The 25,263-nt window shown below is 51.0% G+C and overlaps 9 protein-coding genes across 9 annotated transcripts; 6 read left to right on the top strand and 3 right to left on the bottom strand.

Annotated features, from left to right (window-relative positions):
- Positions 1-239: 239 nt before the first annotated feature.
- On the bottom strand, positions 240-1,331 carry BO94DRAFT_507978 (RWD domain-containing protein). Its single transcript, XM_025609642.1, has 2 exons — positions 1,064-1,331; positions 240-982 (listed from the first exon to the last, which is right to left on the bottom strand). The coding sequence occupies exons 1-2, from the start codon at positions 1,128-1,130 to the stop codon at positions 345-347; spliced, it is 705 nt and encodes a 234-aa protein (XP_025471824.1). The 5' UTR covers positions 1,131-1,331; the 3' UTR covers positions 240-344.
- Positions 1,332-1,445: 114 nt separating this feature from the next.
- BO94DRAFT_507981 (ACL4 family protein) lies at positions 1,446-2,897 on the top strand. Its single transcript, XM_025609643.1, has 2 exons — positions 1,446-2,129; positions 2,187-2,897. The coding sequence occupies exons 1-2, from the start codon at positions 1,573-1,575 to the stop codon at positions 2,833-2,835; spliced, it is 1,206 nt and encodes a 401-aa protein (XP_025471825.1). The 5' UTR covers positions 1,446-1,572; the 3' UTR covers positions 2,836-2,897.
- A 100-nt stretch (positions 2,898-2,997) lies between these two features.
- On the top strand, positions 2,998-4,989 carry BO94DRAFT_507984 (putative histone deacetylase SIR2). The gene is made up of 5 exons (XM_025609644.1): positions 2,998-3,349; positions 3,404-3,714; positions 3,776-4,315; positions 4,383-4,562; positions 4,613-4,989. The coding sequence occupies exons 1-5, from the start codon at positions 3,109-3,111 to the stop codon at positions 4,793-4,795; spliced, it is 1,455 nt and encodes a 484-aa protein (XP_025471826.1). The 5' UTR covers positions 2,998-3,108; the 3' UTR covers positions 4,796-4,989.
- Positions 4,990-5,159: 170 nt separating this feature from the next.
- BO94DRAFT_483551 (tRNA (guanine-N2-)-methyltransferase) lies at positions 5,160-7,067 on the top strand. The gene is made up of 5 exons (XM_025608924.1): positions 5,160-5,400; positions 5,582-6,456; positions 6,517-6,719; positions 6,777-6,901; positions 6,950-7,067. Exons 1-5 carry the CDS (start codon positions 5,287-5,289, stop codon positions 7,010-7,012), a joined length of 1,380 nt encoding a protein of 459 aa, XP_025471827.1. The 5' UTR covers positions 5,160-5,286; the 3' UTR covers positions 7,013-7,067.
- A 2,205-nt stretch (positions 7,068-9,272) lies between these two features.
- BO94DRAFT_456630 (B-type cyclin nimE) lies at positions 9,273-10,823 on the bottom strand (the record flags this gene model as incomplete). Its single annotated transcript, XM_025607709.1, has 3 exons — positions 9,273-9,370; positions 9,424-9,562; positions 9,612-10,823. The coding sequence occupies 3 exons, from the start codon at positions 10,821-10,823 to the stop codon at positions 9,273-9,275; spliced, it is 1,449 nt and encodes a 482-aa protein (XP_025471828.1).
- A 1,418-nt stretch (positions 10,824-12,241) lies between these two features.
- BO94DRAFT_483558 (mitochondrial 54S ribosomal protein uL2m) lies at positions 12,242-14,142 on the top strand. Its single transcript, XM_025608925.1, has 2 exons — positions 12,242-13,610; positions 13,678-14,142. Exons 1-2 carry the CDS (start codon positions 12,495-12,497, stop codon positions 13,777-13,779), a joined length of 1,218 nt encoding a protein of 405 aa, XP_025471829.1. The 5' UTR covers positions 12,242-12,494; the 3' UTR covers positions 13,780-14,142.
- A 580-nt stretch (positions 14,143-14,722) lies between these two features.
- Positions 14,723-16,901, top strand: BO94DRAFT_456838 (putative C6 transcription factor Prf; the record flags this gene model as incomplete). The annotated part of the gene is made up of 5 exons (XM_025607720.1): positions 14,723-15,032; positions 15,135-15,411; positions 15,463-15,982; positions 16,045-16,536; positions 16,587-16,901. 5 exons carry the CDS (start codon positions 14,723-14,725, stop codon positions 16,899-16,901), a joined length of 1,914 nt encoding a protein of 637 aa, XP_025471830.1.
- Positions 16,902-17,902: 1,001 nt separating this feature from the next.
- BO94DRAFT_507997 (WD repeat-containing protein) lies at positions 17,903-19,383 on the bottom strand (the record flags this gene model as incomplete). Its single annotated transcript, XM_025609645.1, has 3 exons — positions 19,077-19,383; positions 18,687-18,999; positions 17,903-18,604 (listed from the first exon to the last, which is right to left on the bottom strand). The coding sequence occupies exons 1-3, from the start codon at positions 19,187-19,189 to the stop codon at positions 17,903-17,905; spliced, it is 1,128 nt and encodes a 375-aa protein (XP_025471831.1). The 5' UTR covers positions 19,190-19,383.
- A 607-nt stretch (positions 19,384-19,990) lies between these two features.
- BO94DRAFT_456164 (ribonuclease P protein subunit p40) lies at positions 19,991-21,593 on the top strand (the record flags this gene model as incomplete). Its single annotated transcript, XM_025607689.1, has 7 exons — positions 19,991-20,134; positions 20,299-20,389; positions 20,468-20,530; positions 20,587-20,688; positions 20,767-20,913; positions 20,978-21,314; positions 21,374-21,593. The coding sequence occupies 7 exons, from the start codon at positions 19,991-19,993 to the stop codon at positions 21,591-21,593; spliced, it is 1,104 nt and encodes a 367-aa protein (XP_025471832.1).
- Positions 21,594-25,263: the final 3,670 nt, after the last annotated feature.

Consider the following 25,263-nt stretch of genomic DNA (forward strand, 5'->3'; position numbering starts at 1 on the left):
GCCCGAAGAAGAGGTGAAGCAACAGCCTGAAGAAGAGGCGAAGCAGCAGCCCGAAGAAGAGGCGAAGCAACAGCCTGAAGAGACGAAGCAGCAGCCTGAAGAGACGAAGCAGCAGCCCGAACTTAGCAAGCAACAACAGTGAAGGCATGGCTCCATCACCAGATACGAAGAAAGTTGACTAAACTGGGCTCAACCAGAGTATTTTCACTTGATAGCCAGCTATATACCAATCATTGCACATGTAAATTATGATCGAATTATAGAAACCAACTTCTCGTGGCTTGATCCCTGTCAATAAGGGAAATTGATTCTCGCCAGTAATCTCATCTAGAGACACCAAGCTCTTAAGCAGCTATCTTCATTTTCTCTACAGCAGCGGGCATACCATCCTCTTCATCCTCATCAAAGTCTGCCCTTCCAGCAAGACCTCTCTCCCACAACTGCTTGCCCGTAAGCTTCTTCTCTTCTTTGCCCGGAGTCTTCTTGTTGGCCTTCTTCTCCTCCGCCTCTTTCTCTTCGCGCTTCCTCTTCTCTTCCTCCTCCATCTCTTTCATAAACTTGTCCCGCCACTCCAAGAACGTCTCCCGGTTAACAGCGGTACCTTGGAATTTCCGATTCTCTTCCTCCTCCCTCTTCGCAGCCTCCATCTCTTTTTCGGCGTGGACGGCATTTACGCGCTCCGACATGAGAAGCTCGGCACTCTCCTTCAACGCACTGACCAGTGTGAATACCATCGCCATACCCATATTCTCTTCAATGGTCGGTTGCAGAGTCTCGAGAAGCTGATCGCGATCCTCCTGGATATCTAGTCGGGGGTGTTTCGGTGCGTTCGGGGGTGCGGTCAACTCTAGTTCGGGGGCGACATCGGGATAATCTTCCGGGTATGTAACTTGCAGAACCAGGACAGGCTGCTCTGCTTCTTCGACGTCATTTTCGGGTGCTTCCAGAGCAATTGATATCCGGTATGAGGTGTCAGAAATGTCTAAGGCAGGTCTGTCAGCGGGCTTGTCGTCCAAATAAGATCACTGAATGCAGTCGGAATACTTATGGCGACAACACTAACCTGTAATTTCTTCGGGGAAAATCGAGTCGAGCACTTCGCGCTCTTCGATCTGGTCTTCGCGGCCCATAGTGCTTGAATTCTGCCGCCGGCGGGGCTGGAGGGGTATTGTCGGTTCTAGATTCTGGGGACAAAGAGAAAGGCTGAAGATTCAAGTTCCAAACACTTGAATCTAGCTGTATAATGTATCACAGGACAGACCGAGAAAGCGGTCCTTTGCCGTGCGGTCTATATGTTGGAGGGCTCGTGCTTGGGGAAATGAATTCGGTCGTCCGTGGGCAAGTAGAATACCGGCGCCGCGATCCCACATGCAAACGGGACAAACAGATAAGGAAACGCCCAAATTTGTCCCGCCCGAAAAAGGGAATTTCCATGCTCCGCCTTGACGAAATCGAAAGCTCCAAGGTTTTGTACTTGGTATTCTTATTGATCTTTTTCCTTCCTTCTATTCTTTGTTCTTGATTAGCGTTTCAACCTCATCTGCTATATAATTCTGTTACAGTCGATAGACCATGGGAAAGTCAAGACCTCACAACAAGAAGACATCCAAATCTCGCGCAAAGTCCGTTCTGAGCGCCGGCGGCTCGGTTTCGAAACAGAAAATGAACGAAGACCCTACGAAGCTCCTCGAGCAGGCGACGACACAGCTTCAGACCGGGCAACCAGATGCGGCGCTTGAATTGGCTCAGCAAGCCCTCAACAATGCACCGGCCAACTCTCCAACTCAATTAGTGGCTCTGAATACGGTTGGCGAAATCTACGTTGAGCTCGGCAACATCGATGCTGCGAAGAAACACTTTATGCATGCAATCGAGCTTGATCCGAATGGCACGATACCCGAGTCTCAGGGAGGGGGCGCCGAGAAGTTCCTATGGCTTGCTCAATTGAGCGAACTCGGTGGGAAAGACAGCGTTCAGTGGTTCGAGAAGGGTGTGTCGTCTCTCAGACATATTATTCAACAGTTGGAACAGAACCCCGGGCCTGAGGAAGCGGTTCAACTGGTGGAAAAGAAGGGCAAGATGGCAAATGCCCTATGCGGAGTTGCTGAGATCTATATGACCGATCTTTCGTAAGTCACTCTTGGAGCTAAGCTCTGTCGTCTGGAAGGCTGGCTAACAGATCCTAGGTGGGAAGAAGATGCAGAAACCCGTTGCGAGTCCCTCATCACGGAAGCCCTTCTTGTTGCTCCGAATGCGCCCGAAGTCCTACAAACCCTTGCATCGATTCGGATTTCGCAGCTACGTACGGAGCAGGCCCAAGCAGCACTCAGAAGGAGTCTCGAACTTTGGAAAGACCTGCCGCCTGAGGACTTGAATATCCCCGATTTCGCGACAAGAATTAGTCTTTCCCGTCTCCTGATGGAGGTCGGCTTGGAACTTGAAGCTCTGGGAGTGCTGGAACGCCTGATCTTGGAAGACGACCAGAGTGTGGAGGCATGGTATCTTGGAGGATGGTGCCTGCAGCTCCTGGCCATGAAGCAACAAGCACCCGAAGACCCAGAAGAGGTCCAAGACGAGGACAATACCCCGGAGGCTAGGCGGCAGGCATCGCTCGTGGCCAGCCGTGAATGGCTCAAGCAAAGCTTGACGCTGTACGACCTTGTTCAATATGAAGATGAGAGACTCAAGGAGCACGCACTGGAATTGGTCCAAGAGATGAACAAAGAGATAGGCGAGGACATTGATGATGAGGCCGAGGAGGGTGAGGACGAAGATTGGGAGGACGAGGAGATTGAGGTGGAATCCGATAGCGATCACGAAATGGCTGACTCATAAAAGTTGCATGTTCTGTTGTTACGAACTTTCTTTGTCATGATACCAATATAAAAGGGCATATCTTCCAATCTAACCTACACCAGTCCAGGGGCAGTAGCTGCGATAGTCTCTCCATCAGCAGACGGCGCCGGATAAAGTAGAATCCGACCGCTTTCCCCCCGGAGATAACGAAAGCCAAATTTATTCCGGCAATTCGACTTCGCGTGGCAAACAGCTCAATGTGATTGAGGAGTCGTTCTAGGTCGCTGGAAGTGCCCTATCTTCCAATATAGGATGGACCTCGTTTCATCCCCCAGCGGGGAGAGTTCCCCGCTGAAGAACCCGGTGCTCGAGGTGGCCTCCGCGGATGTATCAAAGGCCGGCACCGCAACGGAGAACATAACCGCTCGAAAGGAAGAAGTGTCTCAGTCTGAGTATGAGACCGAGAGCGGCGGCTCAGGCGATGAGTGGGAGACTCAGTCTCTGTACGAAGATGCTATTCAGGTCCTGCGCGACGAGCAGCTTCGTGAGGGTGGTAAGCACTATATGATGTCTTGTCTATGCGCGCACTGACCGCGCCCTGTTCTAGTCCCTGATGCCTGCACTTTGGAGGAGGCCATCGCGTATCGGAAACGACTCCATGAAATTGGAAAGGCAGCCTTCGTCGAAGAAACTCTGGGACAAGATAAAGTGACCGCGAAGAAGCTGTGTACTGCGTTTGGGATCTTGCCACCTGCCTTCCTCGACGGCGCGCCGGACGAGGCCTTCCACCCGTTACTGGCTATTGCGATCTCGCGCGAGTTCTCAAGGCGTCCCAAGCTCCCTCAGTACAATACAATCGATGATGCAGTCAGGTTGCTCAAAGAGTGCAAGAACATTGTGGTTTTGACGGGCGCAGGTGTATGTCAACCAGAATGCCGTGCCCCTTGTCAGAGGCATATGTATGCTGACAGGCGATCAGATTTCCACCAGCCTAGGAATTCCCGATTTCCGGTCAAAGGACACTGGTCTTTACTCACAGTTGGCGCATTTGGGTCTTAGCGATCCACAGGAAGTCTTTGATATCCAGGTGTTCCGCGAAGATCCAAGCATCTTCTTCTCCATCGCAAAGGACATATTACCCACCGAGAAGAAATTCTCGCCAACTCATGCATTTATTCGACTACTGCAAGATAAGGGGAAGCTGTTGACCAACTACACCCAGAATATCGACAACATCGAAGCCAATGCCGGGGTGCTACCCGAGAATATCGTGCAATGCCATGGGTCATTTGCCACGGCTACATGTGTCAAGTGCCATCATAAGGTCATGGGTGATGAAATTTTTGATGAGATTAAGAAGGGGATCATTCCTCAGTGTACCTCTTGCCCCTCAAACTTTGCGGAAGACTCCGGTATTAAAAGAAAGCGTAACAGCAACGGCGTCCACAGAAACCGAAAGGACATGGCTGGGGACAGCTCCGATGACGACTACGAAATACCTACTGCTGGGGTCATGAAGGTTGGTTGAGATCCGTATCCTGCACACGTTCGTTCCCTTTTGCATATGCTGATATCAATCACTTTAGCCCGACATCACCTTCTTTGGGGAAGATCTCCCCGATGAATTCGGCCACCGGCTACTACACCACGACCGTGATCGGGTAGATCTTGTCATTGTCATTGGGACTTCGTTGAAAGTCGCCCCCGTGGCGGAAGTCCCTGGCGTTTTGCCTCGCACTGTTCCTCAGCTCTATATCTCTCGTACTGTAAGTGGTGGCTCACAACTGTTTCTAGTGCTGGACTAATAAGGACTCAGCCCGTATCCCATACGGAGTTTGATATCGATCTGCTTGGCGACTGCGACGTGGTGGTGTCTGAGTTGTGTCGCCGGGCCGGATGGGAATTGAAGCATGAAATGATTCCAGCAGACGAGAAGGTTGACGTGCTTCCAGTGGAGGGTTACGAGTCACGACATGTGTTTAAGGTTGTCGGCGCATAGCGGCGGCGTTTGGTCCAGGTTATCCCTGGCTCTGTCGATGCCAGGAACGGCGTAACTGTAGGTTTATTGAACGGTTTGTGCGGGCTTTTGTTCGGAAATATACATCATGTAAGAGTGACGATCAATCGGATACATATAGCTACTAGGGCATGTATGGATATTGTTTCAATGTATTTATGTTTGACTTGCGTGGCAGCAGCCTGCTTCATATTTGTTAATTGTTATGATTTTCCAATATACCAATATCTCGCGTTGATACCAGCAGAGAGATGAGTGTATGACAGTAGGGGCAGACTGGCGGGTTCCCGATCAACCATCCAATCGACTGGAACAGCAGGAAAATTCATTTCCGTTCCAGCCAACGGCCATTGAGCACCCAGCACTCCCAGAGAACCAGACACTATTCTCCCGAAGCCAATCCAGCTGTGTATCATAACTCCCTCAGTATTAATCTGTCCATAAATCAGTGGCGAGGGAGACCGCAATCAACGATGGAGTATTTGATTCGCTTCGCCCAGGCCCACGAGTCTTTTCGGCAGCCCGAAATCCAGGCGCTGGCTGACCTGGCAGGCGTGGAGGTGGAATTCCTATACTACGATAAGAACGTACGTTATAATCTCCTCCTATTATTTTACATTATTCTTCATGTTTCAATGTAACATGCTGCTTTGTGCGATCCCACCCCGCGAAAAGAACGGGTAATGATGATCCTTAATCCCCTCCCCACACCAATGAATATCCCACTCTTTACAATGCCATAAGCACGTTACTAACTCCCACCACCAGTCCCCATTCTGCATCATCAGACTACCCGATGAAGCAGCCGCTCGCGCGGTAATCAGCCGAAGCATCATAGCCAAGGATATCTTCGAACTCTGGGGCCAAGGCACCAACTTCGAGGAAGTTTACGCCGACGTCCGCAGGCGGACGGAGGATCGCTGGGCCCAGTACCAGGACTCGTCATTCCGATTCGTCATTGACAGTTTCGCAGGAAAGCGCAGCAATGACCAGAAGCGCCAGATCATCCAGTCCTTCTCTTTCCTGGGATTCAAGGGCGCTATTCGGATGAAGAACCCAGATCAGGATTTCTGGGTGTTTGAGGATTACGGACTGGATGTTTCCTCTCCCGGTACTCCTCGGCCCCATGGAGAAGAGCCAGAGGTTATTTACTTTGGACGTTGGATTGCGAATAGCAGTCGGGATGTCGTCAATAAATATGACCTCAAGAAGAGGAAGTATATTAGCACCACTTCGATGGATGCGGAGTTGACGCTCATCACGGCTAATATGGCGCATGCGGCACCGGGGAAGCTCTTCTATGATCCCTTCGTTGGGACGGGGAGCTTCCTGGTGGCGATGTCGCATTTTGGGGCGGAGACGTTTGGGTCGGATATTGATGGGCGGAGTTTTCGGGGTAGGGAGATGATGGAGAGGGGTGGGACGATGGGCGTGTTGTCGAATTTTCAGCAATATGGTATGGTGGGTAGGTTTATGGATGTTTTTACTTCTGATCTTACCAATACGCCTTTGCGCTCGAACCAGTTCCTGGATGGTATTGTTTGCGATCCGCCTTATGGTGTTCGTGAGGGACTCAGAGTTCTTGGGAGACGTGAGGGTTTGAAGAGTGAGGAGGTCATGATTGATGGGAAACCGGCTCACTAGTATGTTTTTGCGGTGATGGTTTGGATTGTTTCTTGGGGTGCTCAGCTAACATGCACCAGCCAACCCGGATACATCGCACCCAAGAAGCCCTACGGCTTCGAGGCCATGCTCAACGATATCCTCAACTTTGCTGTTAGATCACTGGTCACCAACGGACGCATGGCCATGTGGATGCCGACTTCGAATGACGAGATAGAAATCCCCGTTCCGATGCACCCGAACCTGGAGGTCCTGAACGTGTCCGTCCAACCGTTCTACAGCTGTGAGTATCACGAGATTCCCTCATACGGGATAAAGGAATATAACTGACGATAACCAGGGTCCCGGCGACTCATCACTTACCGAAGACTGCCCGAAGGACAAGTCTCGGATGTTTCCAAGGGTCGGCAAATGCATGACGCTGAGGGAGTCTACGCGGATCAACTGAATGCCTTCAGGAGAAAGGTACCTAGCCTCCCTCCAGAAGTCTATCCAAATCTAACAAATATACAGTACTTCACAAAGAACCAGCACGACACAGACTCCAAGTCTGGAAGAGAAAGCTCAGCCTCATGATGAAATGAACTTCTTGAATAGAACCCTCAACAAAAGCAATGAACCATTACTCCACCCAAAAAAGCATCACAACATCTACCCGCCCATAACCATCCACTCCTCAACAACCCACCATCCACACAAACAATCAAAGCTTCCCCTTCGCATTACCCACTCCAAAACCCCCCTCCAAATCAACCCCCTCCTCCCTCTTCACCCGCTGAACCTCCCTCGCCAACTCCCCCCTCAACAACCTAGCAAGAGTCTCCCCCTCCTCATCATCCAAATCCTCCCTCTGCCCCCGCCCAAACATAACATAACTCATATGAGCCTTAACCGACCCCGTCACCGGCCTATCAGGCGGCCTGGGAATAACATGAAAATGAACATGCGGAACCTGCTGCGCGGCCCTAACACCTATCCCGGATTATCAGTAATTAATCACCTTAGGTAGAAGGGCCCGGCACGTAGCACCCCATTCCACATCCAAGACATTACAATAACCATTATAGGTAGGTATCTAGCCCCAGCTTCCACCTACAAAAGAAACAAAAAACACACAAAGAGAGAGAGAGATAGGGATAGAAACATACCATTATTCTGCACCACATTCCAACACCAATCCACCTTCTCCTCCTCCCCGGTCCCAAAAAGCACCCTCATCACGACCCGAGAGATAACAGGGAGCCATTGTCCGATCTAGTTTTCGATACAGAGTATCTATATTAGCCGCATAGTTCTACACCCACCCATTTACACAGCCCAACACAACACAACACAACAAATCCCCTCAATCAACCAACCAACCAATCAATCTAAATAAATAAAAATACCCGAACCAACAATCCAAAAGAATCCAATCAAAACCAACAAAATACGTACCTCCCTCCCCACCCCAACCCCCACATCCCCCAACCTCTCACAATGCACTCTCGGCACAAGCAATACATGACCTCTCGTCAAAGGCATAATATCCAAGAAAGCGAGGACATGAGGCGTAGACAGGATGAGATGTGCTTGTCCTGGGCCCAACCCAACCAGGTTACTACTACTACTACTACCCCCAGTAGTACTAGGTGTAGTAGGCAGCGAAACTATAGTATTTAGATCATTGTTGATGGAATTCTGCAGATGGAGGAATGTCATTGGGGGGAATGGGGGGTATGTTTGTGCGATGGTGCAGAAGGGGCAGGAAGCTGCTGCTGTTGTTGGCATGGTTTGTTACTAGTAGAGAGAAACGGTAGGTGGTGGTGGGTGGTGTTTGTTGTGAAGGGATTACTGTGGTAATGGAAGAAGGTTGAAGTGGTGGCTGAGGTGGATGTCGGGTATTGGTCGTTCCTGCGAGCAACGCAACGGTCGGGAAATATGCGGCGCTCTTGAAAGTTAAAAGAGGGGAATTGATCGTCGCGAGGGGTATCAAAGATAGGAATTCGCGATTTGGTTGCCGTGCAGAAGGGCCAGGAGGCATGGAGATGAAGAACGGTGGTGAGCCTAGGAGCCGAGCCTCGGTTCAACCCCAAAGTGGCCGGACCCTATCTAGGTGGCCATTGCTTCACGCATGAAAATCAGATTCGGACATTGGGATGACGAAGATATTCAAGAGATTTCTGGCAGTTTAAGGCTTAATTAACCATCTTAAACGCACATTACTGACAGCAGCCCTCCCCACCACTCCATCCCAAGTCCCCCGCTAACTCAATGTGAACGACTAATACCAAAAAGAAGCCTTTTATCCCCTTCCCTCACTCCTGGGTTTCCCCCCGATGCATTTGTCGTCAGAGACCAGCTGTATGGCATTTTTTATCCCGTATGCCTTGGACCAATATAGTGTTGTAACAAATAGATCGTCTCGGTCCCTAAGGGGCTGCGTAAAAGGGACCGAGGTGTAGCCCACGCCGAACAAGAAATTTTGAATCCAAAAGTGAAAAGAAGCGAGTAAATTTCCGTCCTTGGAGTTGCCCGATGCCTGGAACACACACAGGGTAAGACGGGAGAAGGTTATGTAAGGTATCAGAGCAAGTGCGAAACAACCCAGGCACTACCAAAAATGAAGAAAATCGCACAACAGCAGAGGAAAAGAACCAGACGTGCGCCGGACACCCCTGGAAGAAACGAAGATGCAAACATCCGCAACCGAAAACAGAAAATGCCGTTCATAAACATATGCAAGAGGTGCCTAATACCATCACGAATGAAATACCATCATATGGAATCAACAAACTCCGATCCTCGGTCGTTCTGCCAGACGCCGATATTAAGTCACCAGGAAGCCGCATCTCACTCATTCTGAGTCTTTAATAAAAGCGTACGGCTCTGACAGCGAGCTGCTGATATACAGGTGGTGGTATTTCTTCGCCCATTGCCGGGTGAGGATGGATGCTGGTCACCATGTCAGTACTCCGTGGCCAAAGTCAATGTTAAAGATGACGTACCCTTCAAGAACTTCTTGCTGGCATACTTCTTGAAAAATGCCTCATGGCAGACAGGGCGGTGAAGATAATCGATCATCAGATGGAAGACAGGGATGATCTCCTCTTCCTCGTATCCGGCGTAGTGGGCCAGGGTAGCATCCTACAAAAGTCAGTGTGATGAAAGAGGCAAACATGGCGCCGGAACTTACCCAGACACCCCGGTCGAGAATGAGGCGAGCCAGGTACATAGCGGCAGCAGCCACATGGCTTTGACGGAAGCCCATAAAACGGTGGTCCAGAAGGCTGATTTCCATGAGGTACTTGCCAAGAGTACGGGTCTGGATATCGTAGTTGTCCGCTTTCGAGATCCGACGGAGGAAGTTCATCGGGTTGGGGTAGCTCATGTTGTACTCAAGGGTAGCAAGAATGTGACGCTCGGCATCCAAGATCTCCCTGTCGGTAAAGGTTTCGTCTGCGACATGGCTAAAGTTGGCAACGTGCGGCGAAAGAACCTCCTCGTATTTGGATGCGATGAACATGGCGGCGACACCAACCAGCTGAAGACGGTCCAAAGCCACCACTTCCGCGGACAGAAAGCGGTCGATGATATTGACCGCAAGGAAGAGTGTCTCGGGAAGGAGACGGAAGCGAGTGTGGACCTCGATGAGCCAGTCGACAAGGATGCCGCGCATTTTCCACTCGAGATCGGGTTGGTGTTCGATGTACTCAGCATTGGGCAAGGTCTCCAGCTCAAGATCTTTCAAATATTCGAAGATGTCGACAACATATTCAGCTGCCATCAAAGGATCGTCAAGGTCTTCGGCGTCCAGGTCGTCAACATAGTCGTCGGCAGGCTTTTGCAGAACCTTGGGGTCAACCGGAACATTAACATCCTCCTTCGAACTGGAGACCTTCTCAGTGACAGTCTTCTTCTCGGTGACCTTCTTCTCGATGTCGACCTTTTTCCGTGGCCGTTCCTCCTCTAGTGCCTTTTCCTGAATGGCCTTTTCGCTGGATGTCCGCTTCGTGCCCGATCCACTGCCAGGGCGCTTTACTTCTGTAGCCGGCTTCTTCGGGTTGCTGTCCTTAGGTCCAAGGGCGGAGCGTGATGAGTTGTTGCGAGTAAGCTTCTGAACCCCACCAGCCTGCAATGTCGCCTTTGACGTCAAGCCAACCTTTGTCGCAGCAGGCTTCTTAGATTCCTTGGTCTCCCCATTCTCCGTCTTGGAAACATTGCTCACATCCCCAAGGGCGGCGCGTCTTCTCTGAGGTCCGGCAGTGGTGGTAGTGGTGGTGGTGGCGGCCTTCTTCGTCTGGAGCGGCTTCTTAGCGGCGGGAGCCGGGGCGTCACCCGCTGACAGGGCAGCGGCCTTGGCCCGTGTCAGGCGCGTCGAGGGCCCGTTCTCATCGTTCTCGTTCATCGTGCCTCTCGTGCGAAGGCTTCGAGCCTGGTGGCCAGTTAGCTACCGCGCGTACTAGATGGAGCTTCAAGCCCATCGAGTTCGCGATCGAGTCATAACATGACGCGTAGTGAGGTCAGCAACTTACAGGTGGCATTATGAGAGGAGGGGAAGAAAGAAGAAGGGATAATCAGAAGGGTAGAAGAGAGAATAAGAGTTGAATGCAAGAGTATGGTTCTGCAGGCAGTTGGAGTCTAGTCAGCATTCCGGAGTGGTTACGGAGTACCCCAGTGGAGCTCAAATACCTGAGGACGGGAAGGTAGATTTGCACGTACCACGCGTGAATATGTGTCCAACCCCAATCAATCAGAGAAAATGCAAGGTTTCTGAAGCCGAATAGTCGGGTACTTGGAAGGGATTCGGCAGGCGTAGCCTCAGAATCGTAGCATATATGACTTTGTTGACGCTATTGACAGGAGCTCCCAAGACTCGAGTCACGTAACTTTTCGCGGCGGGAACGGCCCAAAGGTATGGTTAAATGAAGATGTAGTAGGATGATAGGGTTGTTTATTGGCAATGACGCGAGAATTAAGCCAGAAAACCGGGGTTTTGTCGGGGTGGTGGTCGCCTCCCTGGAGTAGATGATGATGGAGAGGAGTAGGAAAAGGTGGTAAACTTGACAGGGCAAAGGCGATGTTTGGCCCTAGTCTTAGCGTGGAAACTGGCCAGGCTGGGAAAGATGCCCCACAGCAAAACCCAGTTGGATCGCGTGGATTGCGGATTATTAACTGCTGTACAACGTCGTGTATATGCAAAGCCTGTGGACAATAGTCACGGTCCCAGGTATTATTATGGTATGTACGGTGAATGCCAATTGAGGGATATTAGGGAAAAGTGGAGGAGGGAAGGAAGAGTGACAGACGGGAAGAGACGGCAGCCAAAGGGGGGGGAAGAGAGCATTAAAAGAAGCAAGTCTATGGTTCAGTGGTTCTGTATATGTACGTGTATGCGTATGTATGACGGACGTGACTATCCTCGCAGACTTTCTCGGGGAAAGGGCGCTGGGTTGCGGGTGGATTGGGTCGAAGGGGTGCAGGCTGGATGGTAATGGTACAGTCACGTTAGTCCCTCATGGAAGAGGGCGGATCGTCATCCACGGTAGATGCCTGAGATGACCCAGGCAGGAAGACACCTCGAAACGCCCGTCGCGATCGAAACGTGATGTAGCGCGGCCACAATGGCCAAAACAAATGGCCTGTTGCGCGGCAACCGCTCAGGACTTTCCCTTGCACACTTTCCCGTACCCGTCTGGACGTGTTGCCGTGTCGCGCCGGCTCGTCAGCGACTGTGCCACACTTAGTCATACCCGCTGTGGCGGTGCATCAAAGTCATGTGCTCTAACGGCAAGCCACACCTCCAAACCATGCCAGACATTTTCACTCCGGAGAACGAGTGGAAGTGCTACGATCGTCATTGGTGCCCCCAACAACACTCCAATTGAGCAGGGTGTTGCGGTTCGTGGTGTTAGGGACGCCGATTTTGCCCATTCCTTGTTTTGGTCTTTGTTCTTAAGCATGTTTGAGCAGTAGCTTGCTACACTGTGTACTATTTGCGGCATCGGTTTGACATCTCCGATCACGCTTGATTGACCTCAATTCCTCCAGACTTACTCCCTACCTTTCCCCGCCCAACATGCTTCAGCCTCGGATGGCCCTGACGGGCCTTCGGCTTCCTTTCAGATGTCTGTCTTCGGTTATCCCATCCCGAGCTTACTCGACTGTTATCCGCGAACGAGAGAATCCGTCCGCCGATGAGTCTTCGAGTCCGATGTTTGACCCGAGTATCGCCTTTGCTCCTCCCCCTACTCGTGATGATACGGGTATCCTCCTACGTTCCTACACGCCTCGCACCCCCGGTATCAGACATTTGCGCAGACCGGTCAATGACCACCTGTGGAAAGGACGCCCGGTCCAAAAGTTGACGTTCCCCAAACGTGGTCAAAGCAAGGGTGGTCGAAACAACACTGGTAGAGTGACCGTCCGGCATCATGGTGGTGGTCATAAGCGCCGTATACGAATGGTCGATTTTGCGCGTGCCGCCCCCGGCCCGCACCTGGTGGAGCGCATTGAACATGACCCTGGTCGGAGCGCTCACATCGCCCTTGTCCGTAGTCAGGAGACTCAGAAGCTGAGTTATATCTTGGCCGCGGAGGGCATGCGCGCTGGTGATGTTGTTCACAGTTTCATGTCTGGTATCCCGGATGAACTCTGGAAGAGCATGGGAGGTGCTGTAGACCCTGGTGTTCTTGCTGCCAGAACCGCATGGAGAGGAAATTGCTTGCCGTTGAACATGATGCCCGTCGGTACTCTTGTTTTCAACGTTGGTCTGCGCCCGGGCGAGGGAGGCCAGCTCTGCCGTAGCGCTGGTACTTTTGCAACGGTCCTCGCCAAGGGTATCGATATCAAGGCCAAGCGTGAACATAACGACGGCCCCGATGGGGAGGCCGTGGAGAAGAAGCCTCTGACGCAACGCGAGAAGCAAAGAAAGGACCGCATTTCCCAACATGTGACCATCCGTCTACAGAGTGGTGAAATCCGATACATTCACAAGGACTGCTGCGCAACTGTTGGCGTTGCTAGTAACCCCAACCACCAATATCGCCAACTCGGAAAGGCTGGTCGGTCCCGTTGGCTGAACATTCGGCCCACAGTTCGTGGTCTTGCCATGAACGCAGCCGAACATCCTCATGGTGGTGGTCGAGGCAAGTCGAAGGGTAACGTTGACCCGAAGAGTCCTTGGGGTTTGCCGGTATGTATTCAAGCTTCGCTACCGTCTTTGCTTATAAGTTCTCAATGCTAACCCAGTCTGCGTATAGGCGAAATCCGGCTACAAGACTCGTCCCAAGTGGAAGATCAACAAGGCTGTGGTTACCCCAAGAGAGCGCAACCATGGCAAGCGTCGTCGTGGATACCACTGAACAATCGCGATCATGTACATTCTCCCTTGTTCCTTGCTCTTCCTTATGGCAATATTACGGTTTTTCTCAGAATGAATCCATCACCATTCAGGCTAAGAGCTGGGTGAAGCAGAGCACGGATACTCCGAAATCTTTCATATCTCCGCAAGGCGCTTTCAATTTGTGCTTGGCTTCAGATTGTGGGGGACTCATCGCCTTTTCATCTTGTTGTATTATACTTAGTTCTGTCTTGGCTACTATAGAGGGCTCCAGCTGTCTATACTCCAGCCACTCTGCTTCTCATCGCGGTACCCTTCATGTCTCTTTATGCTCCGGCGTTTCTCTTGTACACTACATGGGGTTAGAATACAATCCTTCTACATTAAAGGACTTGTTTTCTGTAAACATAGGATTCTATCATAAGAGGGCTGATCTGCGAAGACATGTGCAGCGCTCATTAACATCGACATAGCATGTGGCGTACGTGGAGCCTCATCGAGTGGATGGAGTCTCGGTCTAGAACTGGCGGAAACTGCCTGAGTTGTGCCGGAAGTAGTGGAGAAAGAACACCGCGCGCCCACCTCCAAAACTTACTACAGTCAAGACTGAAGACTGCCTTTAAATGCTTGGAGAGCTGTGGTGAGCATCTGTTTCTCCAGCTTGCCTTGTAACCGCGACAGACGCTTCACTGGCATGATCTCTGACTAACAAGAGAGGGATTCGTGGTTCCGATCCAGTCGTTGTAGCGTCCTTGGCCTAACCGACATAAGCTCAACAGTGCGCCTAAAATCCCTGTAACTTGACAGTCCGTTTCCTTTGGATGGTGCTTGTCTCTTTCACAAGTCCGATGACCTCCGGATATCCATGATCGGGATACAGCATCTCCAGTGCGGCAACGCTGTGTCTACCTATCCGGCTATATTGGACGACACCTCAGCTTCTCTTCCGTCCCGCGCGCCCGGCCATGGCAGATAGTCTCAACAGTCTAGTACAGCACTTTGGAACCCAAGCTTCTTCGTCTCAGCCACCACGGAATACAGCATATGAAGATACCCCGCCGATTACCGCAGGGCAGAGCGACGCAGATAGCCATTATATTCCCCGCCCCAAGCGCATCGCATGCGTACTGTGCCGAAGGAGGAAGTTAAGATGCGACGGAAAGAGACCCAGTTGCGGGACATGCTCTCGGTTGGGCCATGAATGCATATTCGATGAAGTGCGCAAGAAAAGCGGTCCAAAACGGGGTTATGTGAAGCAGTTAGAAGCACGACTGGGTACGTATGCTGATGCTTGACAGCTTCCATTCCAACCCTGGATTGTGCCACATGAGCGCCAATCTCTCCATCTCCGTTGCTGACATCGGTCTTCGCATGCAGCCCAGGTCGAAACTTTACTTAAGAGTCAGGAAACAAGAATATGGTCAACCCAAGGGAACGGTCTCATCGTCCCAGCGACAAACGATTCACCTGACGCGCCCGGCGCGTTTCCCCAGGATGATGTTTCTATGTCGTCCCCCGAAGGAGCGACCGATCCTGCTCTTTCCGTGCAAGTGTTCCAGCAGACAAGAGCAAGCAGTAGGGCCGAAAATGAAGGGGAGTTGATAAGCCTGGGGCTGGAGGAGCCTCTCCCAACGCGTGAGGTTATTGATGAGCTGTATGTCCTCTATATATTCCACCTTGTTGCCTGTAGCTTAACACTGTGCAGGACCACGATATACTTCGAAAAAGTCTATCCGGGAATGCCCATGATACACCGTGCAAGGTATCTGGCTGCTACAATTCTCGCACCCGGCTCACGGCCTCCTATTTGTCTGCAGTATATGATGTGGTGTCATGCAGCGTCTGTTACCGACAAATATTCCAGTCTGCATAATATCTTCTACCTGCGGGCTCGTAAGTATGCCGAGTTAGACGAATTGAAAGGGTTCGGGGAGTGTGTGGTGACTTTGGCGCATTGTCAAACCTGGCTGCTTATCACCACGTACGAGTTCAAAATGATGCTCTTTCCCCGAGCGTGGCTAAGTGCGGGCCAGGCTGCCAGACTGGCATTGATGATGGGCTTGAATCGCTTAGATGGACAGGGTCTCGATGTTAAAAAAACCCTATTACCTCCCAAGGACTGGACCGAGAAGGAAGAGCGAAGGAGGGTATTTTGGTTGACGTTCTGCGTTGACCGGTACGCAAGCGTTGGCACTGGATGGCCTGTCACGATCGACGAAAGAGATGTCAGTTGCTCCATTCTCTACGCCTCTCTTCGGAGACATCTTTTCCTGACTGAGCTTAATAGATATCCACGAACCTTCCCGCCTCTGAGGAGTCTTTCCTTCAAAACAAGCCGCAACAATCTATAAGTCTTTCAGAAGCCCAGAATGGTGGGGACATTTCTTTGTTGTCTCCATTTGGAGGCGTGGTCGTTCTAGCGTGCATGTTCGGCAGAAATATAACGCATCTCCATCGACCTGACCCCGGGGATAAAGACCATGACCTCACTGGAGGATATTGGCAGCGACACCGGGCCCTTGATAACATCTTGCTTCATTTTGCCCTTGCCATGCCGAGCCATCTCCGACTGACAGTCGCGACAACCGACCCAAACGTGATATTCTGCAACATGGCCATTCACACAGCAACCATCTGCCTGCACCAGGCTGCTATCTTCAAAGCTGAGAAGAACAAAATGCCGGAGCAGATTGCAACGGAGTGCAAGCGAAGATGTATACTAGCTGCCGATCAAATCTCCAACATAATGAAGATGATAAGCCATCTGGACCTGAGCATCGTAAGTCAGCAGAAAAACCTTGGTCATTATGTCGTGCTCATTGAACGCAGATGAACCCTTTCATGGCTTTCTGCATCTACGTGGCTGCACGTGTCTTCATCCAGTATCTCAAGTTTCGCCCCGACGACTCGGCAGCTCGTTCCTCGCTCCAATTCGCCTTGTCTTCCCTGCAAGCCCTGAAAGAAAGAAACCCATTAGCTGAATCGTTCATCGCTCAACTTGATCTTGACATTGGAGGGACAGCCTTTGGCGATATTCGGGATGGCAAGGCGTGTTTCACATCTCGTATACCTAGCGTGAGAACATCCTTCCCCCTTCAAGAGAAGCTACTAACCGATGACTCTTTAGGCTCGTGCAAGTGGTGACCCATCCCCCGATAGTACAAGCCAGCCAAGAGCACCAGCCGATGGATTATCTCCAGACGTATTCCCGAGCATTATAGGGCTTACCCCATCCTCGCTTTCAAGTCGGCAGACCACCACCGAAACGCTATCAGAAACAACTCCCGATCATATCGCAACAACCAGAAATGGCAAACCAACGAACATAAGCCCATCACAAGATCCCACTAACAGCGCCAACAATCTACCTCCCAACTCCATACCTGCACAGCCGACCTCATCATCTTACATGGGATCCAATTACACTCCATCGCAGCAACTCCCTCTTGATCCCCAATTCTTCTCGCCCAGCATATTCGCCCCATTTCAATTCACCAGCCCCTCCTTCCCCAACCAGTCAACCCCGCTTGAGTCTACAGAGCCCGGGATTCAGCTCTCAGATCCTCCTGCGTGGGATACTCCCAACATTGCTGTCTCAGACCTCACCAGCGGGAATATGGATACCCCGGCTAGCGGTTTCGGGGGCCTCAATGACGCTCAATGGACACAGCTCCTCACTTCTGGGGACTGGGAATCGTGGCAGGGGCTAAACCTGCCCCGTTGAGCTTTGCGATCAATATCGAAGTCGCAATGGCCTTGTTAACGATCCTGATGACGTGGTCTATGATTCTGACTGATGACTGATGATGGAGTTTGGGGGTACTATTGGTCCTTTTTGTTCATTCTCCAAAGACATAAACCTAGAGCATATAACAAGGCTACAACAAGGCTACAACAAGGCTACCTATCTATTTACTACATCTTCCCTTTGCCAATGAAACAAACATCCGATAACTACCCAAATCCATCAAAGTGATAATACTATAGGAACACGATTTCTATTCAATGCCCTATGCCATGCTTAACATCCGCCGTAAACATCATAAGCTCAATATACCCTACACACCTCAAAACGCCCTCAAACCAACCAACAAAAAAACACCCCCCTCCCCCCCATCATCATCCTCTATCCACGTCCAACCAATCTACAACCCCCCACCCCCAGCAGCCCCCACAATTTTCAAACCCCCCGGCCCCGACCCATCCGCAGACGTAGAATACGCCAACCAATACCTCGACGGATGCCACGCAACAGCCGGAATCCCCGAATTGACATTCCCACCCGTCGGCACCGTATAAACACTTTCCCCCGTTTCAGCATGGAAAATCTCCAACCCATTACCACCGCAACCTGACTCATCGCACGCACCGCAGATGAATCTCCCATCGAAACTCCAGCTCACGCCGCGTACAGCCCCACCGTTATTACTCGATACTGTGCGTTTGCAGATCCAGTCTGTTGTGTCCCAGAGGGAGATGAGGGCGTCGCTACCGCCCACGGCGAGGTAGCGGCCCGTAGGAGCGAGGGAGATGGAAAGGCAGGCGGATGTGTGGGCGTGGAGGGTGTGGAGGACGTCGAAGGATGGGTAGGAGATGAGTTTGACGGTGCCTTCGCCGGTGGTGGCGAAGAGGTGGAGGTCTGGGGAGGAAGGGGTGGAGACGTGGTGGGAGAAGGTGGTTGCGTTGGTTTGGATGGGTTGGGGGTGTGGTTCTAGGGCTTTGTAGGTTGTTGATGATGGGGTGAGGGTGGGCTTTTGTTGCGTTATGGATGTTGTTGTTGTTGTTCCGTCGGATAGGATGGTTGGGGTGGATGGGGATTCGACGGAGATGGGGATGAGGGTGTCATCCTGGTAGTGGTTGTTAATTGATAGGTTCTACCTTTTTCGTGGGTGGCTGGGTGGGTGGGTTGGTTATTTGTTGATTGCTCACCTTTCTACCGACGACCATGACGCTACCATCAGCAGACCAGGACAGGGTGAATGCCTCGCCTCCAACGTCGAGACGGCTCACGCAGGTCTTCGACCGGACATCCCAGAGACGAACGGTGCCATCTGTCGAGCAGCTGGCTAATTCCGAGTCTCGAACGGGGTTGAATACGACTTTCTCGATGCCGGCTGTATGGCCGCGCAGTTCGGTCGAGTATTTGACCTGCGAGCGCTCGGGGTTCCAGATTCGGAGGGTACGGTCTGCGGAGCCGGTGGCGACGAGCTGGCCGGTGGGATTCCATGCTATTGTGCGAATTCTAGAGTGTGCGATGGGTTGCGTCAGTATGAAGTTCGTTTTGATGCATCGATGGTGGTTTTTGAGATGGGAACGCACGTATGAGAACCTGGTCCGCGAGAAGCAGGGTCATGATAGTTTTGCGTTTTGAGACCCCCGAATGCGTGTGCAAATCGGTCTTTGGGGAGGAGGTTCCGTCGAGGAGGAGCCATTGCAGAGGTGGTCTTTGAGTGATTGTTGCTGCTGCTGACGGGTTCGCGATTGCGGCAGCAGCAGCCTGGACGGATGCCCCGAGGGGCTGCGGTAGGGAGAGTGAAAGGGGGTGTCTCACAAAAAGAGTGAGAGGGTAGCTGTCAGTATGGAAAGTAGTCTCCGGGAACAATTGCAAAGATGCGCTGCTTGACTGCGGGGAGGCTTGAGAGAGCTACTGCGCGCGGTGATCGCTCGATGCCCGCAGAGGCCGTGATGCGCTCGGTGATTGGCTGGAGCTCGGCCGCAAGTTGGGGGGTGAGATGACATAATGCAGGCACAGCATGCATTCGCCAGTTGGCCACATTGCTCTGACTAGCTCAACGGTTTGTAAGGTATTAGGACCAATCTGCTTGATAAACTCATTTAATATCACCTGGAATTATTCAACCGAGGTCAGTCTGCCTGGAGTATCAGTACATTCACCCAGTTCCAGACAATTCGAACTTCCGTACAGTATACGGTCAGGTGACCTGGCAGAACATTCCATGCAGCAATTGTCATGGTTATCAGCCAGTAGTATATGTCCTAACTATACAAAAGCTCATTTGGATCTGCGTACTCGAATCCATAAAACACTACTGGCTAATGAACCTAGTCCTCTACTCATCCTACACTGTGCCTGGCAACCACCGTATAGGGCTGGAAAATTCTCTCCGAGCTCAACCACACTTTTCATCTACCAGCATCTAAGACTGCGCCGGACTGTCTGACTGTCGAATCGACAAAATACCCAGAACCCCTTTCATCGCCTTCCTATAGTCATGCTCGACTTTGAAGATGACGCGTCTAGGCGCGAAAAATGCTACACCACCATAGCTCAACTGCCTGCTTTTATCGATCCAAGGCAGCCACCCACAAAGCGGTCACCTTTCTCGGCCATTCTAGGCCGTCCATACATCCATACGGTAAGACACCCAATTATGTTTGCAATGTTTGATTGCCTCGTATTTCCTCCTGTAGAATCTGGTGGTATTTGTCCGATTTGTCTGTTGGCATTAATCTAACCGTTGCACAGGTTGATGTCATTCTGCCAAACGAGATCTACTCGGATATCCAAGACACTCTGCAGAGCAAACTTCAAAAACTGCGATATGCTAGGGTTTTCATGTCACTATCGTCTCTACTCGAGGGTGACTTTTTCAATACCTATATCAAGATTGGTATTCTTTGCCTTTTCTTTCTTCCATCGCCTGCTATCTAGGATGCTGCGAATGCAGAAGCTGACACAAGCATCGCAGGAAACATTCTCATGATATCAGAGGGCCGCTCCGGCTCAGACAATGTCTTCACACTCAAAGATGGTTTGTGGTTCCCAGACAGACCGTACAACGGACCTTCTTGGCTAACAGTTTTTCAGGTATCTTAAAACTGGAACTTGGCAAGGAAATCTTCGAGCGAACGGGACTCACAGGAAAGCCGATCCGCAGTGGAGGAAGGAAACATGCCAAAGAGCGATACAGTACGTGCTTTCAAAGCCCTTCCAGGAGTCAACGATCGCCATAAGTCATTGCACGCATGCTGACAAAACCCCCAACAGTCGTGGAGATCAACCTTCGACTCCCCTCAATGGTTCACGGAAAGAAGGGCTTCGAGAGAATTGTATGGGCCTTCAAGAACGTTCTGAACCAATCTGTAGCATGGCTTTTCTTCGACCTGGCATCGGGATCGAACGGCGTTGCCGAAGGTACTGGATTCCATTCCAAGGACCATGACTAGTTGACTTCGCATCATGTACTAATACAAAACAGACGACCTCTCCCTAAAGGGCAACCACCCACAAATCATCAACTGTGAGCCTGTCATCACCGAACGCCTCAATACTCTCGTTCCACCCTTCCAGGGGATAAACATCACAGAAGAGACCAGTTCAGCGCAATTAGAAGACCACTGCAACGAGATCTCCGAGTGGCTTGCACTGGTATCTCTCGAATCGCCTCGAGTAACGGCCGCAGATGATGTGGATCCATACCTATGCCGTTACAGTGTCCCAGATTCGGATGATGCGAAGCCATCCAATCTGGTTACTTTGAAGTGGCGTGGTCTTATTCCTTCTCGGTGGATCATGCAGTTGTTTGTCGCATTAATGTATGCTTTAATGGCTTTCCTGTGTGGCTTTAAGAGATTTGCTAACCTGCTTTATTTAGACGGGAAACTGCCCCAAAGGGTAATGATGCGTCCGCCTGGTTTGCGCTTTCCTCCAGTGCGTTGGGAAAGGAGGCTGTGGAGGGGTACGATGGATATACAGTAATGGTGCTTCCGGCGTCTACATCAAAGCAAGAGAAGATGGGAGATGTAGACGGCTCTTCTAAGAGCGGTGGTCGACACTATATCTGTTGGGAGTTCGTTGGTGCTTCGATTCTATAGTGTCCTATATGTCGCTGTTTAACATGTAGTAGGTTTTCGTAGAATTACTTTCACTCCATATACCCCAAAACTAGTATCACTTTTGTGTTCAGATTTGATTGGAATCGCATAAAAGTTTACAGAATATATTGAGTACCAGAAAATATTAAGTTCTTACCCTGTTCAACGTATCATTCATGTTCGTTGGTATCCAAAATCGTACTTCCCAGTGGTTTCCATATATTAGCCCACCCCAGAGTCCATAACCAATACACGCCAAACAATATTGCAAAAGAACAGGCAGAGATAACATAATAATCAAAACATGAAGAATGATTACCCGATAAGGTCATTGACCATGTCTTGCAGTACAGGGCGATTTCCAAGAACTTTACTACCACTCATCAACTTCGCACCCCTTTTAGCGGGTTTTCTCAACCCACTCGGCGATAGTCGAGTCTGAACAGGGCCTAAGGGGTTCCGAGCCATCTTTTTAGACGAAATGGGGTCCTTCGGACTAGGTGTTGATCTGCCTGGACCGGGCTGTGTCGAGATCGTTTCGGATTCAAAAATATGATCCGCCAAGGCATCCTTGGGTAAGTCATAGATCCACCCTCTGCCTTGAACCAGTTTGACGTATTTCCCTAGAAGCTCGTTGCCGTCACGTAGGGTACTCTTGCTTCCGACAACGAGAAGCTTCGTTCGTGCTCTAGTAAAAGCAACATTGACACGTCTCCAGTCACGGAGCAGGTCACCGACATTCTTGTCCGCGTTGCTCCGCACACAACTCAGAATGATGACTTCTTTGTCTCGTCCCTGGAACTTGTCTGCTGTGTGCATTTCAAGCTCCGGCAAGTAGCGACTCAGGTTCTGTTTTAGAAGCGACAATTGACTCCGATAGAGTGTTATAACACCTATGCTGCGCGCTGGAATACCACAGGAGATAAAGGCTTCGACGAGCCGGCTGCAAATAATTGCTTCGGTAGGATTTACAATCCGCGGACCGTTTGCAACGTCTCGTGCTGGTGTAGAAAGCGTGTCCGTGTTGACAAGCCGAGTCTTGGCAGACGGTTGGACCAGGTCTCTGAGCCAGCAGCGACCCTGACTTGTGCCCAAGCAAAGCTGTCGTTGACTTGGCGACGGAGGAAACGCACCGGGATGATACTGCTTAAGACCGCCGATATTTGGGACGGTCAGAGAGCGCGCTGCAACCTCTGGGGTTCCGCATTTCAGGCGGCCAGAGTAGATGAGTGTGTTAGAGAGGAGCATGACATCCTCGCACATTCGATACTGGTGTTCGAGGTTGACGACCGACTCAGGATGCAAATCGGAGAGTAACTTGAAAAGGCTAACATCCAGCCCGCCTTCTTGGGCCTCTTTGTTCTGTACCAGCGGAGGCAGTTGGTAGTGGTCACCGACGAGAATGAATGTTCTGGCCATTCGGATAGGCCCCAGACACACAGGAAGCGTTATCTGAGAAGCCTCATCAACTATACAGTAGTCGAAGATGCGTTGGGTGAATATGCCATGGCTGACTCCGAGGCAGGTTGTCGCTACCACCTGAGAGTCTTCATATGAGGCTTTCAGCTCCTCCATGGTATTTTTAGGCACCGCTGCCAAGTCAGCAAATTGCTGGACATCGGGGTGCACTTTTGCAGGAGCGCCGATTCGCAAGATGCGGAAGTTGTCATCCTTGATTTTTAGTAGGATGTTATCGACCGCTGTGTGGGTGTACGAAGTCAAAAGGACGCTCTTTCCTTGCGCTACCAAAGCACGGATGATATGAGCGATGGTAGTTGTCTTGCCAGTACCGGGCATCCCAAGAACCAAGGCATAGTCCTTAGCACTCATGACCTTGTCAATTGCTTGTCTCTGGTCAACATTTAGGGTTGCCTTATCAGCTTCGGACAGGCTATATCCAGATACGGCAGTTCTGAAAGCAGGTGCTTCCCCTTGAACAATCAACCGCCTCAGCTGTTGGGCTTGGAATAGGTCTCTTTCCATCATGGAAAGCAGGTTCGTCCGGACAATTGCCATGCCGTTACTGAACTCATCCTTGTCCAGACGGTAGACTGGCTCTTCTTCCGACTCAGCTGGCGACGAAGAGACACCGTCCTCGAGTATCTCCATCATGCCCTTAAAAGATTGGTTACATTTGGCATCGAAGCCCTTAGTCCTTGTCCTGGCATTGTGCAGTCGCCTGTCTACTGCGACGGTGATGTGTCTTCGGCTGACTTGGACGACGTATCCGTTTGCAAGCGCAAAATGGCCTTTCTCATCAGAAACCACGATAGGTTCTCCAAGGGTGAGCTGAGACTCGGTAAATGAAAATGATGAGTGCGCCTCTTTTTTGACGAAAGTGTATCGAAAGCGGTTAATCTTGGGTCCGTCCTTTTCCTCATAAGTGGAACGAGGATCTATCACGACATTGCCAAAGCATCGGCCCAGGGCCTCGCGCTCACTGCTAAGCAATGTCCAAAGCTCACGCTTGAACCGAATCATGCTTTTCTCCTCTTTTGTGAGCAAATCATCCCATTTCTTGAAAAAGTCGCGATCATTAGAGGTCAGGTGGTCCATGGCTTTGACAAAATCATCGCCGAGACCGCTGGTCTCGCCATCACCGTCGTCTGCGAGCTTGTGATAGATAAAGCAAGGTGTCTTCGAATAACACTTATTGCAAAATGAGGACTTTTTGGCCATCGGCGGCAGTTCGTTTCTCTGGCGCATATACCCGACTATGCGGTTCCGTTGCTGAATCATCTGGAGGAGCTCATGCCGGATGCCACGAATCCGTAGAATCTTCGTTGTTTCGAGGTAGTATAGCAGTCCGAATGTACACTCCACATCTATACACCAGGTGTCAGCTCCTAGCTAGTGCTGTTTTAGTAACAACACGAGACGCTTACCGTATCGATCAGAAAGCAATAAGGTGTAAAGAGCTGTCTGAGCCCTGTGAGCCTGGTTCGTATCCCTGTTCCCTGTTTTGAGCTCAAGAGGTATGACCAGGTTTTTGTCACTCTCTCCATCATTACAGGCAACTTGCACAGTGGCATCAACATTGCCTTTCAGCCCATACATTGGGGACCAAATGTGCTCTTCGACCTCAAGGAGTTTGTTGATACTTAAACTAAGCTTGGAGCTGCCACGATCTTCAACCAATGATTCTGCCTGTTTTGTGAACAGTCAGTATGGCTGCTTTACTTGAACACTGGTTCAACTCACACTTGGTCTGGCCCTAAGGAAACGCTCTGCCCAGGCCTGCACGCCCGGTATCCTGCTCATCACGTATTCAACGGCCTCCGGGATACTCATGCGGATTAAGTATAGATCTTCCATGCGCTTGATAGTCACGGCCTCAATCATGGACCTTAGCGAGTCCGTGTCCCAATTGTTGACTTTGATAGCTTCCTGGAAGACCTCGTGGAAGATATTTCCAAAGACTTGCGCCTTTCCCAGATCAGATGTGTATTTGATGCGATCTTGGAGAACCGCGCGACGCTGGCAACTAATCGAGTCTGCCACGACAGTTGCAGAGACCAGGTGGTCTGGATGCAGGATCACCATGTTGTTGGAGTCATCCACGATGCAATGTCCTGTCGCATCGAAATCTCCTATTAGGTGGATATAGGACTCCTTGACGCACGGGCTCTCGCACCATGACTCTCGAAGGATGATGCCTCTCCTTTCTTTT

Source organism: Aspergillus sclerotioniger (genome assembly GCF_003184525.1).
Source record: "Aspergillus sclerotioniger CBS 115572 chromosome Unknown BO94scaffold_3, whole genome shotgun sequence".
In the NCBI taxonomy this organism is placed as follows: Eukaryota; Fungi; Ascomycota; class Eurotiomycetes; order Eurotiales; family Aspergillaceae; genus Aspergillus; species Aspergillus sclerotioniger.